This window comes from Musca autumnalis, unplaced genomic scaffold (assembly GCF_047663935.1).
Source record: "Musca autumnalis isolate F117 unplaced genomic scaffold, ASM4766393v1 scaffold_4, whole genome shotgun sequence".
In the NCBI taxonomy this organism is placed as follows: Eukaryota; Metazoa; Arthropoda; class Insecta; order Diptera; family Muscidae; genus Musca; species Musca autumnalis.
The window spans coordinates 202,434,360-202,451,045 of record NW_027411977.1 but is presented as its reverse complement, the minus strand read 5'-3'; the positions used below and the strand labels follow the sequence as shown (position 1 = coordinate 202,451,045).

The 16,686-nt window shown below is 41.2% G+C and overlaps 1 protein-coding gene and 1 pseudogene across 1 annotated transcript; one reads left to right on the top strand and one right to left on the bottom strand.

Moving 5' to 3' along the window:
• Window positions 1-581: 581 nt before the first annotated feature.
• Window positions 582-8,981, bottom strand: LOC141403212 (uncharacterized). Its single transcript, XM_073985394.1, has one exon. It carries the CDS (start codon window positions 8,979-8,981, stop codon window positions 582-584), a length of 8,400 nt encoding a protein of 2,799 aa, XP_073841495.1.
• Window positions 8,982-9,692: 711 nt separating this feature from the next.
• LOC141403211 (salivary protein Tsal2A-like) lies at window positions 9,693-11,308 on the top strand (annotated as a pseudogene).
• The last annotated feature ends 5,378 nt before the right edge of the window (window positions 11,309-16,686 follow it).

Below are 16,686 nucleotides of genomic sequence, written 5' to 3'. Positions count from 1 at the left end.
TCCGTCCATTGACTGTGGCCAAGGTTAAGTGGCAAAATTATTATGGAAATCACTCGAATAGGGGTATTATCTTCCTATGATATGAATAAAATACAAATGTATAATCTTATCAATAAATACTGCTAATCGTATCGTGTACCCCTTTATGATTTCAAAAACCTATTATATTCCACTAATCTGCAATATTACACAATTGATAATTCAAAATTGTAACTATAAAAAATGGCACGCGTTATGGGTGGTCAGAATATTGACGATATCTATAACAAGAAAATCTCTGCACATAACTTGTAAAGAGTCATAAACATGACAGATAAGTTGGGTAAACAAAAAACACAGTGAGTGGCAAAAAGAAGCAAATCATGACCAAACAAACAACAAAACACATCACGTGTCAACAATATACACAAAGAGGTACAAACTTTGCTGATAGGCTATAAACCGCTATCGGAGGTGTCGTAGTTGAGGGGCCCATAAATAAATGTACACTTGCAGGAGATCATAAATTAATAATACTTTCATTTATTGTTTGGGAAATACCATAAGTACAATAATTATAAATTTTGCTAAACAACGTTGGTTTATTCTTTGAGACCTAAAATACCGGAAGTTTCCAAATCTTCAATTGGTAGATGTTTGACAACCTTAATAAAATCAGGCACGGAACAGGCATAGGAGTAACCCTTCGTCAAGCTATCCTTAGTCCAATTGATCCAATCAAGCTTATCACCAATGTCTTCGCATATAACATACTCTTGCATCACCTGTTCCAAGGAGGCATGGGGATTGTTGACACCAATCAGGACAATACCTTTGCGGGTAGCCCGATCAATGACCACGCGGAAATAGATTTTGGGTACAGGAATCAAGCCATTGTTGTTTTCGTCAAAGGCCAAATACATCTCCTGTTGATTGCCATTCACATCAGCCAAAGTGGATACACCCCAGACGCCGGTATAGCAATCCACAGTCAGTTTTTGATCGGCAACATACTTGCGAACGCCATCCTCAACTCTTTCCCAGTTTCCAGCATTAAACACCTGCCATTGTGGTGCGGCATTGACAAAATAGAATGTTGCCCTCTGGGGAGAACCAAAAATAAAATCAACCTTGGCTGCCATATGACCTCGCGCCAAGTAGATGTTAGAACCCTCAAAGTAGGGGGAGGCATCCATACCCAAAATATTGCTAATGGTTATGTTCTGTTGAACTTGGGTATACAGATTATCGACATTTTTACCAGCATAAAAATCTCCAGGTTTGAAGCTAGGACGATTAACAGATTTCTGATAACCGTTGCTCGAGGGAGTCAAAACGTGATGGACATAACGTGTCACTTCATTGACCTCATCATGGCAAACATCCATGGTTTGCAAGAAACCATCACTGACCTCAAAACCCACTTCCAGAAGGTCAGTACCACCATTACAGCTACGTCCAGTACGTCTAACGGTGTGAACAGGCCATGCACTGCAGCTGAAATCACTGAAATTATATTTCTGGCCTTCCACCAAGTAAGTGAAACCTCCATGACAGTTAGCGGTTACCTTGACTTGATTTGTAAAGGGTGCCACAAATGATTTGCTGCAATACATGTCAATAGATTCGCCGGCCTTCAGTTCCACTACTCCACTTGGATTGGGTTCTAACCATTCTAAGGTGCCAAACTTGGTAAACAATGGAGCAGGATCATTTAAATCTCCCGACACACGGAATGTACAATCTCCTTCGGGGGTATTTTCTTCCTCAACTCCCAGGATACCTGAAGTTTCCAAATCTTCGATGGGTAGATGTTTGACAACCTTAATGAAATCAGGCACGGAACAGGCATAGGAGTAGCCCTTGGTTAAGCTATCCTTAGTCCAATTAATCCAATCAATTTTGTCACCAATGTCTTCGCAAATAACATACTCCTCCATCACCAGTTCCAAGGAGGCATGGGGATTGTTGACACCAATTAGGACAATACCTTTGCGGCTAGCTCGATCAATGACCACGCGGAAATAGATTTTGGGTACAGGGATCAAACCATTGTTGTTTTCATCAAAGGCCAAGTACAACTCCTGTTGATTGCCATTCACATCAGCCAAAGTGGATACACCCCAGACGCCGGTATAACAATCCACTGTCAGTTTTTGATCGGCCACATATTTCCTCACACCATCCTCAACCCTTTCCCAGTTTCCAGCATTAAACACCTGCCATTGTGGTGCAGCATTGACAAAATAGAATGTCGCCCTCTGGGGAGAACCAAAAATAAAATCAACCTTGGCTGCCATATGACCTCGGGCCAAATAGATGTTGGAACCCTCAAAGTAGGGAGATGCATCCATACCCAAAATATTGCTGATGGTTATGTTCTGCTGAACCTGGGTATAAAGATTATCGACATTTTTCCCAGCATAGAAATCTCCAGGTTTGAAGCTTGGACGATTAACAGATTTCTGATATCCGTTGCTCGAGGGAGTCAAAACGTGATGGACATAACGTGTAACTTCATTGACCTCATCATGGCAAACATCCATGGTTCGCAAGAAACCATCACTAACGTCAAAGCCCACTTCCAGGAGGTCGGTACCACCATTACAGCTACGTCCAGTGCGCCTTACGGTGTGAACAGGCCAAGCACTGCAGCTGAAATCACTGAAATTATATTTCTGGCCTTCCACCAAGTAGGTGAAACCTCCATGACAGTTAGCGGTTACCTTGACTTGATTTGTAAAGGGTGCCACAAATGATTTGCTGCAATACATGTCAATAGATTCGCCGGCCTTCAGTTCCACCACTCCACTTGGATTGGGTTCTATCCATTCTAAGGTGCCAAACTTGGTAAGCAATGGAGCAGGATCATTTAAATCTCCCGACACACGGAATGTACAATCTCCTTCGGGGGTATTTTCTTCATCAACGCCCAGGATACCTGAAGTTTCTAAATCTTCGAAGGGTAGATGTTTGACAACCTTAATGAAATCAGGCACGGAACAGGCATAGGAGTAACCCTTGGTTAAACTATCCTTAGTCCAATTAATCCAATCAATTTTGTCACCAATGTCTTCGCAAATAACATACTCCTCCATCACCTGTTCCAAGGAGGCATGTGGATTGTTGACCCCAATTAGGACAATACCTTTGCGGGTAGCCCGATCAATGACCACGCGGTAATAGATTTTGGGTACAGGGATCAAACCATTGTTGTTTTCGTCAAAGGCCAAGTACAACTCCTGTTGATTGCCATTCACATCAGACAAAGTGGATACACCCCAGACGCCGGTATAGCAATCCACAGTCAGTTTTTGATCGGCAACATATTTCCTCACACCATCCTCTACTCTTTCCCAGTTTCCAGCATTAAACACCTGCCATTGTGGTGCAGCATTGACAAAATAGAATGTGGCCCTCTGGGGAGAACCAAAGATGAAATCAACCTTGGCAGCCATATGACCTCTGGCCAAATAGATGTTGGAACCTTCAAAGTAGGGAGATGCATCCATACCCAAAATGTTGCTGATGGTTAAATTTTGTTGAACCTGGGTATAAAGATTGTCAACATTTTTACCAGCAAAGAAATCACCTGGCTTGAAGCTTGGACGATTTACAGATCGTTGATATCCATTGCTAGAGGGAGTCAAAACGTGATGGACATAACGGGTCACTTCATTCACCTCATCATGACAAACATCCATAGTTTGCAGGAAGCCATCGCTGACTTCAAAACCAACTTCCAGGAGATCGGTACCACCATTACAGCTACGTCCAGTACGTCTTACGGTGTAGACGGGCCAGGCACTGCAACTAAAATCACTGAAATTATGTTTCTGGCCTTCCACCAAGTAAGTGAAACCACTCTGACACTGGGCCGTTAATTTGACCTGATTTGTAAAGGGTGCCACAAAGGATTTGCTGCAATACATATCCACGGACTGTCCAGTTTGCAACACAACTAAGCCATCGGGATTGGGTTCAATCCATTCAAGTGTTCCTAAATTTGTAAACAATGGAGCAGGATCCTTTAAATCTCCGGAGACGCGAAAGGAACAACCATCATCAAGGGCATCAGCATCTTCTTTAATTCCCAAAATTCCTGAAGTTTCTAAATCCTCTAAGGGCAAATGCTTAACCACTTTGATAAAATCAGGCACTGAGCAGGCATAGGAATAACCTTTGTATAAATCTTCCTTGGCCCATTGGATCCAATCAATTTTATTACCAATATCTTCACAAATCACATACTCCTCCATAATTTGTTGCAGCGAGGCATGAGGATTGTTAACACCAATCAGAACAATACCCTTACGAGTATCCCGATCGATCACCACACGGAAGTAGATCTTGGGTACGGGGATCAAACCATTGTTGTTTTCATCAAAGGCCAAATATAACTCCTTTTGGGTACCATTTACATCAGGCAAAGTGGACACACCCCAGATTCCGGTGTAGCAATCAACAGTCAGATTTTGATTGGCCACATATTTCCGCACACCATCTTCCACTCTTTCCCAATTGCCACCATTAAAGGCCTGCCATTGAGGTCCCACATTGACAAACATGAATGTAGACATTTGATGAGCTCCAAATATGAAATCAACCTTGGCAGCCATATGTCCTCGGGCCATATAAATATCGATGGAATCATTGAAGTACGGCGAGGCATCCATTCCCAAAATGTTGCTAATGGTAATGTTCTGTTGCACCTTGGTGTAGAGGTTATCCACATTCTTGCCTTTATAAAAATCTCCCTCAATGAAACGAGGACGAGCAACAGATCTCTGATAAGCAGCACTGGATGGATTGAGGACATGGTGCACATAGCGAGTAACTTCATTCACCTCATCATGACAAATATCCATGGTGGGGATGAAGCCATCACTGACTTCGAAGCCAATTTCCAAAAAATCCGTACCACCACTGCAATTGCGTCCAGTTCTTCTTGCGGTGTAAACAGGCCAGTCACTGCAGCTAAAGTCGCTGAAATTGAATTTCTGACCACCAACCAAGTATGTGAAGCCATTCTGGCATTCGGCTGTGACCTTGGTTGAATTTGCGAAGGCACCCACAAACGATTGAGAACAGTACATATCCATCGCCTCACCAGATTTCAATTCAACAACGCCACTGGGATTGGGAACTACCCACTGCATACGACCAGCATGGCTAAACAATGGAGCTGGGTCTTTCAAATCTCCAGAGACTCGGAATGAACAGCCTTGATCCTCCTCAATTCCCAAAATTCCTGATGTCTCTAAATCATCCAAAGGCAAATGTTTGACAACCTTGATAAAGTCCGGCACAGAGCAGGCATAAGAATATCCTTTGTACAAATCCTCCTTGGCCCATTGGATCCAATCGATTTTGTGGCCAATGTCTTCACAAATCACATATTCCTCTATAATTTGTTGCAACGAAGCATGGGGATTGTTAACACCAATCAGGACAATGCCCTTACGAGTATCCCGATCGATCACCACACGGAAGTAGATCTTGGGTACGGGGATCAAACCATTGTTGTTTTCATCAAAGGCCAAATATAACTCCTTTTGGGTACCATTTACATCAGGCAAAGTGGACACACCCCAGATTCCGGTGTAGCAATCAACAGTCAGATTTTGATTGGCCACATATTTCCGCACACCATCTTCCACTCTTTCCCAATTGCCACCGTTGAAGGCCTGCCATTGAGGTCCCACATTGACAAACATGAATGTAGACATTTGATGAGCTCCAAATATGAAATCAACCTTGGCAGCCATATGTCCTCGGGCCATATAAATATCGATGGAATCATTGAAGTACGGCGAGGCATCCATTCCCAAAATGTTGCTAATGGTAATGTTCTGTTGCACCTTGGTGTAGAGGTTATCCACATTCTTGCCTTTATAAAAATCTCCCTCAATGAAACGAGGACGAGCCACAGATCTCTGATAAGCAGCACTGGATGGATTGAGAACATGGTGGACATAGCGAGTAACTTCATTCACCTCATCATGACAAATATCCATGGTGGGAATGAAGCCATCACTGACTTCGAAGCCAATTTCCAACAAATCCGTACCACCACTGCAATTGCGCCCAGTTCTTCTTGCGGTATAAACAGGCCAGTCACTGCAGCTAAAGTCGCTGAAATTGAATGTCTGACCACCAACCAGATATGTGAAGCCACTCTGGCATTCAGCTGTTACTTTGGTAAGGTTTTCGAAAGCACCAACAAACGTTTGGGAGCAGTACATATCCAACGCTTCACCAGATTTCAGTTCAACAACACCACTGGGATTGGGAACTACCCATTCCATGAGACCAGCATGGCTAAACAATGGGGCTGGGTCTTTTAAATCTCCAGATACTCTAAAGGAGCAGCCTTGGTCCTCCTCAATTCCCAAAATTCCTGAAGTTTCTAAATCCTCCAAGGGCAAATGCTTAACCACTTTGATAAAATCAGGCACTGAGCAGGCATAGGAATAACCTTTGTATAAATCTTCCTTGGCCCATTGGATCCAATCGATTTTATGACCAATATCTTCACAAATCACATACTCCTCCATAATTTGTTGCAGCGAGGCATGGGGATTGTTAACACCAATCAGGACAATACCCTTACGAGTGTCCCGATCGATCACCACACGGAAGTAAATCTTGGGTACGGGGATCAAGCCATTATTGTTTTCATCAAAAGCCAAATACAACTCTTTCTGTGTTCCATTAACATCAGGTAAAGTGGAAACACCCCAGATACCGGTGTAGCAATCCACTGTCAGATTTTGATTGGCCACATATTTCCTCACACCATCCTCAACTCTTTCCCAATTGCCACCATTAAAGGCCTGCCATTGAGGTCCCACATTGACAAACATGAATGTAGACATTTGATGAGCTCCAAATATGAAATCAACCTTGGCAGCCATATGTCCTCGGGCCATATAAATATCGATGGAATCATTGAAGTACGGCGAGGCATCCATTCCCAAAATGTTGCTAATGGTAATGTTCTGCTGCACCTTGGTGTAGAGGTTATCCACATTCTTGCCTTTATAAAAATCTCCCTCTATGAAACGAGGACGAGCCACAGATCTCTGATAAGCAGCACTGGATGGATTTAGGACATGGTGCACATAGCGAGTAACTTCATTCACCTCATCATGACAAATATCCATGGTGGGAATGAAGCCATCACTGACTTCGAAGCCAATTTCCAACAAATCCGTACCACCACTGCAATTGCGTCCAGTTCTCCTTGCGGTGTAGACAGGCCACTCACTGCAGCTAAAGTCGCTGAAATTGAATTTCTGACCACCAACCAGATATGTGAAGCCACTCTGGCATTCAGCTGTTACTTTGGTAAGGTTTTGGAAAGCACCAACAAACGTTTGGGAGCAGTACATATCCAACGCTTCACCAGATTTCAGTTCAACAACACCACTGGGATTGGGAACTACCCACTGCATACGACCAGCATGGCTAAACAATGGAGCTGGGTCTTTCAAATCTCCAGAGACTCGGAATGAACAGCCTTGATCCTCCTCAATTCCCAAAATTCCTGAAGTCTCTAAATCATCCAAAGGTAAATGTTTGACAACCTTGATAAAGTCCGGCACAGAGCAGGCATAAGAATATCCTTTGTACAAATCCTCCTTGGCCCATTGGATCCAGTCGATTTTGTGGCCAATGTCTTCACAAATCACATATTCCTCCATAATTTGCTGCAGCGAAGCATGGGGATTGTTAACACCAATCAGGACAATACCCTTACGAGTATCCCGATCGATCACCACACGGAAGTAGATCTTGGGTACGGGGATCAAGCCATTATTGTTTTCATCAAAGGCCAAATACAACTCCTTCTGTGTTCCATTAACATCAGGTAAAGTGGACACACCCCAGATACCGGTGTAGCAATCCACTGTCAAATTTTGATTGGCTACATATTTTCTCACACCATCTTCCACTCTTTCCCAATTGCCACCATTAAAGGCCTGCCATTGAGGTCCCACATTGACAAAGAAAAATGTGGCCATTTGATGAGCACCAAATATGAAATCCACCTTGGCAGCCATGTGTCCTCGGGCCATATAGATATCTATGGAGTCATTGAAATATGGCGAGGCATCCATACCCAAAATGTTGCTTATAGTTATGTTCTGTTGCACCTTGGTGTAGAGATTATCCACATTTTTGCCTTTATAAAAATCTCCCTCAATGAAACGAGGGCGGGCCACAGATCTCTGATAAGCAGCACTGGCAGGATTCAATACATGGTGGACATAGCGAGTAACTTCATTTACCTCATCATGGCAAATATCCATGGTTTGAATAAAACCATCACTGACCTCAAAACCAACCTCCAAAAGATCCGTACCACCACTACAGTTGCGTCCAGTTCTCCTCGCCGTATACACTGGCCAATCTGTACAGCTAAAGTTATTAAATGGTCTAATGATGCCATCAACCAAAAAGTAGAGCCCTTGCAGACATTGAGCAGTAATTTTTGTCATATTTTCATAGGGGGCTTGGAATGATTCACTGCAGTACATATCAATATAGTGGCCATTTTTAATTTCCACAACTCCACTTGGATTTGGTACAAGCCATTCTAATGCTCCGGCTTTGCTAAACAGTGGAGCTGGATCATTTAAATCTCCCGTAACACGGAATGAGCAATCACCATGAACAATTACACCTCCAGTTTCGGTTTCTCCAGGGCCCTCGGTAACCGGAGGAGCGGTTGTAGTAATCCCGGTAGGTGGATTTACTGTGGTTGTGGTGATATTCAATCCCGGTCCCTCTGTGGTTGAAGGACTCCATGTTGTGTTTGTTGGCGTAGCACTTGTTTTTGTTGTAAAGTTACCACCAGGACCCTCTGTCGTTAGAGGAATACTCGTAGTATTAACCTCACTTTCTCTTTCATCCCATCGCGTATGAATTATACCCGCACGTACTACTACACTCGCGCATAGTAGACTAGCTACTATGATTATAAACTTCGTTTTCATCGCGTAACTTTCGCCACCTTTAGCGGCCAAAAGTCGGCACTTAACTGTTTCCAACAATCGCCCATAGCGTTTATTATAATCAAAAGTTTGCAAATAATTTTGTTTTTAATCTAAAAAGCGTCGTTGCTTTCTTGATTTCCAATCATATCGCCATAAAGTGATTTAGAGCATCCTGATATGGTTAGGCAGGCTACCATATACAATCGGTATTTTAAAACAGAATACCTCCATTCCATGTTGTTGCTGTTCTCCTTCTAGCACGTAATTTGTGTCACAATTTGTTGCGATAATCAAATAGCAGCTACTTACAATGTCAGCGATATAAAATATTAGCGATATGATAAGTTCCGCAGGTAGCTAGTTATATTATTGGGAAATGATTTCAAAGGCGGGGAATCGGGATGATGGCAGTAGTGGCGCCCAACATGGGGCCACTTTCTTCTATGGTCTATGTGTAGCCTAATTTTATTTTGGGAACTGGGAATGTATTAGGATCTCGGGAGGACATTTGTAGATAACCACAATGGTACTGTTGATCATCATATTGGCGCCCAACATGAGGCTTATACTATACTTTAGTGGTCTGAGTTCATTTCACAGAGGTAGACTTTTATATTAAAGAATGTCGACAATCTTTATACTAAGGTACAGCAGAGCATAACCATTACTTCAATGACTCTATAGATATATATGTATATGCCCCAAGGACACATGGCTGCCAAGGTGGATTTCATATTTGGTGCTCATCAAATGGCCAGATTTTTCATTGTAACTGTTGTGGAAACTCAATGGCAAGCCTTTAATATTGGCAATTGGGAAAGCGTTCAGGATGGTGTGAGAAAATATGTGGCCAATCAGAATTTGACAGTAGATTGGCTACACCGGCATCAAGGGTGTATCCACTTTGACGTATGTTAATGGTATCAAAAAGGTGTTGTATTTGATCCTTGATGAAAAAATACAATGGATTTATCCCCGTGCTCAAGATCTATTTACGTGTGGTGATCGATCGGGATACTTGGGTATATAAGGATACTGTCTTGATGGGTGTTAACAACCCTCGTGCCTCGCGGCAACCAATTATGAAGGAATATGTTATTTTTGAGGACATTGACCACAAAATCACTTGGATCCAATAGGCTAAGGAGGATATCCCTAGACCTTTTCTGTGACAGTCTTTATCAAGATTGTTAAGCATTTGCCCTTTAATGATTTGGACACGTTAGGAATTTTTGGAATTGAGGAGGAAAAGAAGGCGAAAGGTGCTTTATGGAGCTTTGAAAGATCCAGCCTATGGTTAAATATAAATCCGACGAATCATTGGACATGTATATGTCCCAATCGTTTGTGGGTGCTTCGGACACTTAACCACAGTCAAAGCTGATTGTCAGAGTGTCTTCACATATCTGGTTGGTGGCCAGAAATTCAATTTCAGTGAATATAGCTGCCGTGAGTGGCCTGTTTACACCGTAAGAAGAACTGGACGCAATTGCAGTGGTGGCACTGATTTATTGGAAGGTGGTTTCGAGGTCAGTGATGGTTTTATTCAATCCATGGATATTTGCCATGATGAGGTAACTGAAGTTTTTCGTTATGTGCACCTTGTTCTAAATAAATCCAGTGCTGCTTATCAGAGATCGGTAGATTGTTCTGGTTTCATTGAGGGAGATTACGAAAATGGTAAGAATGTGGACAATGTCTACACCAAGGTACAGAAGAATATTACCATCAACAACATTTTGGGTATGGATACCTCGCCGTACTACAATGACTACATTGATATTTATATGGCTCCAGAACACATGGCAGCAAAAGTAGATTTTATATGTGGCGCCCAACAAACGACCTCATTCTTCTTTGTAAATGTGGGACCTTAATGACAGGCTTTCAACGGTGGCAATTGGGAATGAGTGGAAGATCGCGTGATTAAATATGTGGCCAATCAGAATTTGACAGTAGATTGCTACACAGGCATCTGGGTTGTATCCACTTTGCCGGATGTTAATGGTACCCACAAGGAGTTATATTTGGCCTTCGATGAGAATAATAATGGATTGATTCCCGTACCAAAGATCTACTTCCGTGTGGTGATCGATCGGCATACTCGTAAAGGTATCGTCCTGATTGATGTTAATAATCCTCTGCAACAAATTATGGAGGAATATGTGATTTGTGAAGACATTGGCCACAAAATCGATTGGATTCAATTGGCCAAGGAAGATTTGTACAAAGGATATTCCTATGCTGGTTCAGTACCAGACTTTATAAAGGTTGTTAAGAATTTGTCATTGGATGATTTGGAAACTTCAAGCATTTTGGGAATTTAAGAGGACCAAGGATGCTCCTTTAGAGTATCTGGAGATGTGAAAGACCCCGCCCCACTGCTTAGCCATGCTGGTCGTATGCAGTGGTTGGTTCCCAATTCCAGTGCTGTGGTTGAATTGAAATCTTGTGACGCGCTGGATATGTACTGTTCCTAATCGTTTGTTGGTGCGTTCGAAAACTTAACCAAAGTCACAGCCGAACGCCAGAATAGCATCACATACTTGGTTGGTGGTCAGAAATTCAATTTTAGTGACTTTAGCTGCAGTGACTGACCTGTTTACACCGCCAGAAGAACTGGACGCAATTGCAGTGATGACACCGATCTTTTGGAAGTTGGTTTCGAAGTCAGTGACGGTTTCATCCCCACCATGAATATTTGCCACGATGAAGTAAATGAAGTAACCCGTTATGTCCACCGTATGTTGAATCCATCCAGTGCTGCTTATCAGAGATCTGTGGCCCGTTCTCGTTTTATTGAGGGAGATTTCTATAAAAGCAAGAATGTGGACAATCTCTATACCAAGGTGCAGCAGATTATTACAATCAGCAACATTTTGGGTGTGGATGCATCGCCATACCTCAATGATTCCATCGACATTTACATGGCCCGAGGACACATGGCTGCCAAAGTAGGCATGTAGCGACCAAAATATGGCCACTTTATTTTTCGTGGCGGTGGTAATTTTTCCTTTAACAGGGGTAATTGGGAAAGAGTTGAGGATATTGTGATAAAATATGTGGGTTATCGTAATTTGACAGTGTGAGAAAACCTACTTTACCATTCGTTGATGGTGCCAATTAGTAGTTATATTCTGCCTATGGTCGATACAATAATAGTTTAATCTGCACACCAATTATCTAAATACGCAAGGTGGTCGTTCGTAATACGCACAAGCGTATTGAATACATTCATATTTATACGGTCCGTATACAAATTTCTGCCAATGTTAATTTCTTATCTGTCGTCCATCTGCTGCCCAGAAAGATTTATATTAGACACCTAATAATTATCTGACTACAGTATTGGCAATCATTTCCGATTATCTTCCAGCTGTCCCTATAACTGCTTACGAACGATGCTATCTATCAACGAATTGGAACCGCATTCCAGTCTTTGTATGCTTTTCTCTATCGCACAGTGTGGTTTCATGAAACTACGTCATATATGATATTTAATAACAATTTGCTAAAAAACAACAACAAAGACTTTGATTACATTAGTAATTAACTTTCAATTGGTTTTCTTATCAGAAAAATTTTATAATTTCGCTTTTAGATAATACCGTCATTGATGATTATTCGCACAAACGATTATCGCTAGAAAATAATAACAAAATGTTCAAGCTAATTTCTTTATAATTATTTTGAATTTGACCCAACAGTTTTTAAATATTGAAATAATAGTCTTGCAACCACCTTATGTTATACAAAAATCTCCAGCAGTGTCTGTCCATACAAACCTTGTAATCCAGCTACACGTAGCAATTTTGATCGCTTTATCATGAAATCTTTTGAGGGTGCGGGGGTCCGAGGCAGGAAGAAGTGATGGTCGCATAATATATAGGCATCGAAATCGGCAAACAAAACATTAATGAGGGAAAGCATTGTTTTTTAGTCATTTGCAAATATTTCCATTTCTATGAAAGATATTCCAAAAAATGCTATCTAGTGGAAATAGTGACGTAGGGGATGAATGATACCAAGGAACGGTTCTGACCGGCTTTAACATGGCAAAGCCCACGACTTATCTTGGTCCCTCTTTCATCTCAAGCTGGCACTGACCTCCCCGTTATAGATAGTGAGCTAACATGTGTCGCGCGTTCGCACATAAGTACGTTAAAAACTTGGCTTTGGGCGTCGGGTTAGTAACCCTCCCCTAGAAAAAGCAGCCTACTACGAAAAAACTAAAGAAAAGAAAAACAAATCCCTCTAAAGTTGCCGACCCCCGCAAACGTTTTAAGGGCCATGATCTGCGAATCTGCATCTGGAATGCTCACACTTTTTATAGAGAAGATGCAGTTTACGTATTGGCCGCTGTACTTGAAAAGTACAAGGGCGACATTACTGCCATAGAGGAAAAACGATGGATTGGGCAAAGCGTCACAACAACAGCTAAAGGCGACACACTGTATTATAGCTGCCATGACACAAAGCATGAGTTTGGCTACGGATTTGTTCACTCCAGTGAATGAAATACTTACCACAATACGGATAAAAGCAAAATTCTACAACATTACCTTTATCTGCTCTCATGCTCCAACCGAAGACTAGGACGAACAGACCAAAGATATATTCTACGAGCGCTGTCCTGTCCATGACATTAAAATTATTCTAGGCGATTTTAATGTCAAAATTGGAAAAGAGAATAACTTTGGTACAACAGTCGGGAAATTCAGTCTCCACAGTGAAACATCTGACAACGGTATGAAGCTGATAGAGTTTGCAGCGACAAAAAACATGGTAGTTAGCAGTACCAGATTTAAACATCTCGACATTCAGGATCAGAAAACAAGAAATCAAATTGATCACGTTGTGATAGATAGAATACATTCATCGAGCGTGTTAGATGTACGTTTCTTTCCGAGGAGCAAACCTTGTTACAGCAAAGGTCGGTACGTATCTAAACGTAGCGAATAAAGTACGAACAGACACAACACGAAAATTAGAAATTGGTAAGCTGCAATCACAACAGATAGCCACAGCATATTCCACTCAACTGGCCCAATTGCTTAATCAAAGCAATCCTCGTCCTGATAACATACTAGCACAATGGCAAAGTATTGCCCACTCCATGGAAACAGCCGCAAAATCCATACTTGGGTAACAGAGACCTCCACCGAGGAATCATGGTATGACTAGGAGTATAGGGCTACTCTACAATCAGTAGGAACGCGTAGCGCACGAGAGAGTTATCGGGAGAAAATGGAGAGAGGAGAAACGTATTTTCCGCAGGAAAAAGAGAGAAATGGAAAAGCGGGAGTATAAAATAATCGAGATGTACAGGAGCCAGAATTAAGTCCGAAAGTTCTACCAAAGAGTAAAGTATCAAACTAATGGCACATCCTCCTGTACAGACCAGGAAGGTACTTTAGTAACTGATACAGATAGTGTGCTCAGGATATGGAAAGGGCATTTTTCCAAACTGTTGGTGTCCATTAGTAGCGAAGACGACGAAGATACCACAGATCCAATCCCAGAAGATGGCATTGAATGTATACAGACAAAGTTGATGGTGTCGACGCGCAAAGCGTCCATAGAGCTCGGATCAACTGTGGAAGTTGGTACCTACAATTTTGAGGTAGTCAAAGACTTCGTCTACCTCGGCACTGCCATAAACACAACAAACAACATCAGTTGTGAAATAAGACGAAGAATTGCATTGACCAACAGATGCTACTATGGTTTAAGTAAGCAATTTAAAACAAAGCCACACCTCATCAAACAAAAACAACGCTTTACAAAACACTGATACTACCAGTGCTAATGTATGGTTCCGAAGCCTGAGTACTTGCGCAAGCAGATAAAGCAGTGCTTTGTGTGTTTGAGAGAAAAATTCTTCGAAAGATCTACGGGCCAATTTACGTTGACGGTATCGATGTCATATGAACCACGAGCTGTATCTGCTATACAACGACTTCGGTATGGCTAAACGTATCGAGATGCAACGATTGCGTTGGCTACGCCATATCATAAGAATGAGCAAGAATGAACCCGCTAAATACGGGCCACATGGCGGTACACGCAGAACTGGCAGGCCAAGACTTCGATGAAGCAAACAAGTGGAACAAGCGATGGAAAGACGTGGTATTCCAAAAATCAAAGCAACAAACAGAGAGAAATGGAGATCTTTTTTTAGTTCGGCTTATGGAACAAATGTTCTGCTATAGGTCAGCTAACTAAGTAAGTGGAAATAGAACATCTTTCAACAAAATGATCTAACTCATTTCAATTTCCATTTTTCTTTGTGATTTCTTTATTACAATGACAAATATCCCTACTTTGCTATGGTGAATTTTAACGAATGTAGCCAATATTCACGACAGTTTAGGATGCTTCCACTTCATTTTTAGAAGCAGTCCACCAAGAAGTCATGCTAGATTTTCATGCCGGTTTTCATTTATATCATTGAAATTATTGTATATTATATAATGTTTGTGGTTATTTTGTAAAGACTTCTAGACCGTAAAAAAATGACCCAAAAAAGGAATTTTTCCACTTTGCAACTTTATTCTCCGAAAAAACAATACAATTAGGCTCGCTATTTCCACAATAAAATTGTTTTTAATTTTCACAAACATAAATCGCCGAATAATTAAAAACAGCTGATTGATTGTTTTCAGGAAGAAGTGTTACAAGTGCTTGATAGAAGAAATTTGTTCAGCAAGAATTTACAAACTCTCAGTAAAAAGAACTGTCAATATGTCTCTCTCGATTCGCTCTCTTTTGCTGGCTTTTTGTGTTAACAGACTTCCAGCAACAATTGGTACAAATTGTTACAAGTTTTAAGGTAACCAGACAGACATATTGGGTCTCATGCATAAAACGTGAGCTTGAGCTCGGACTCGATTTTTTGAGTAAAAGGTGCTTGTCGTATGCATAATAAAATTTGATGTATTTGCTTTTACTCACTGCTCACGTTTGATCTCTTCTTCCTCAGTTTGAACTTAGAAGTTGAAGCACTGATGGGCAAATTGCGAGAGACTCATGTATTTTTTACACTTTTGTGTGTGAGGCAGAGCATTTCTGCCCATCAGTGAGTTGAAGTTAGATGAGATTGTTCTCATTTTCATATGCATAAAAACAAGGTTTTGCTTACTTTTGTGAGTTCTTGCTTAAAGCATGCCTTTTAGTTGACTCGCGTAAACTAAAAAGGAACAATTGCTGAATATTTTGTACCACAAATAAATAAAAAATGTTATCAACAGCGTAAGACAAATTTAGCAAGTGAGGATAAAAAATTATACAGGTTTGTAATCTTAATTATTATTTTTTATATAATTAATAATAAAATGATAAATACATAGATTTTTGCTGGTTAGCTAATTATTTTTTTGAGGAGTCAGAAGAAAGGCATGGTGGTGCCCTCAGCAACATTGATAAAATTCGACTCTATTTAAGATTCTGTGCAGATCCTGGATTCCAAAATGGTATAGCCACAGATATTGGAGTCCATCAATCAACTTTGTCGCGAACAATTGCGGAAGTTGCAAAATTTATATCTGCCAAAGCAAGCGAATGGATAAAATTCCCGAAAGATGCAGATAAAATAAAAGATTGTCAAAGGAAATGGCAGGCAAATTATAGCTTTCCATTTGCAATTGGAGTTATTGATTGTACTCACATAAAAATTAAAAAACCCACAAATCAAAGCGATGAGTAC

Bases quoted from the DNA above. Each gene is read 5' to 3' on its own strand.
- LOC141403212 (XM_073985394.1), bottom strand. From the start codon at position 8,981: ATGAAAACGAAGTTTATAATCATAGTAGCTAGTCTACTATGCGCGAGT.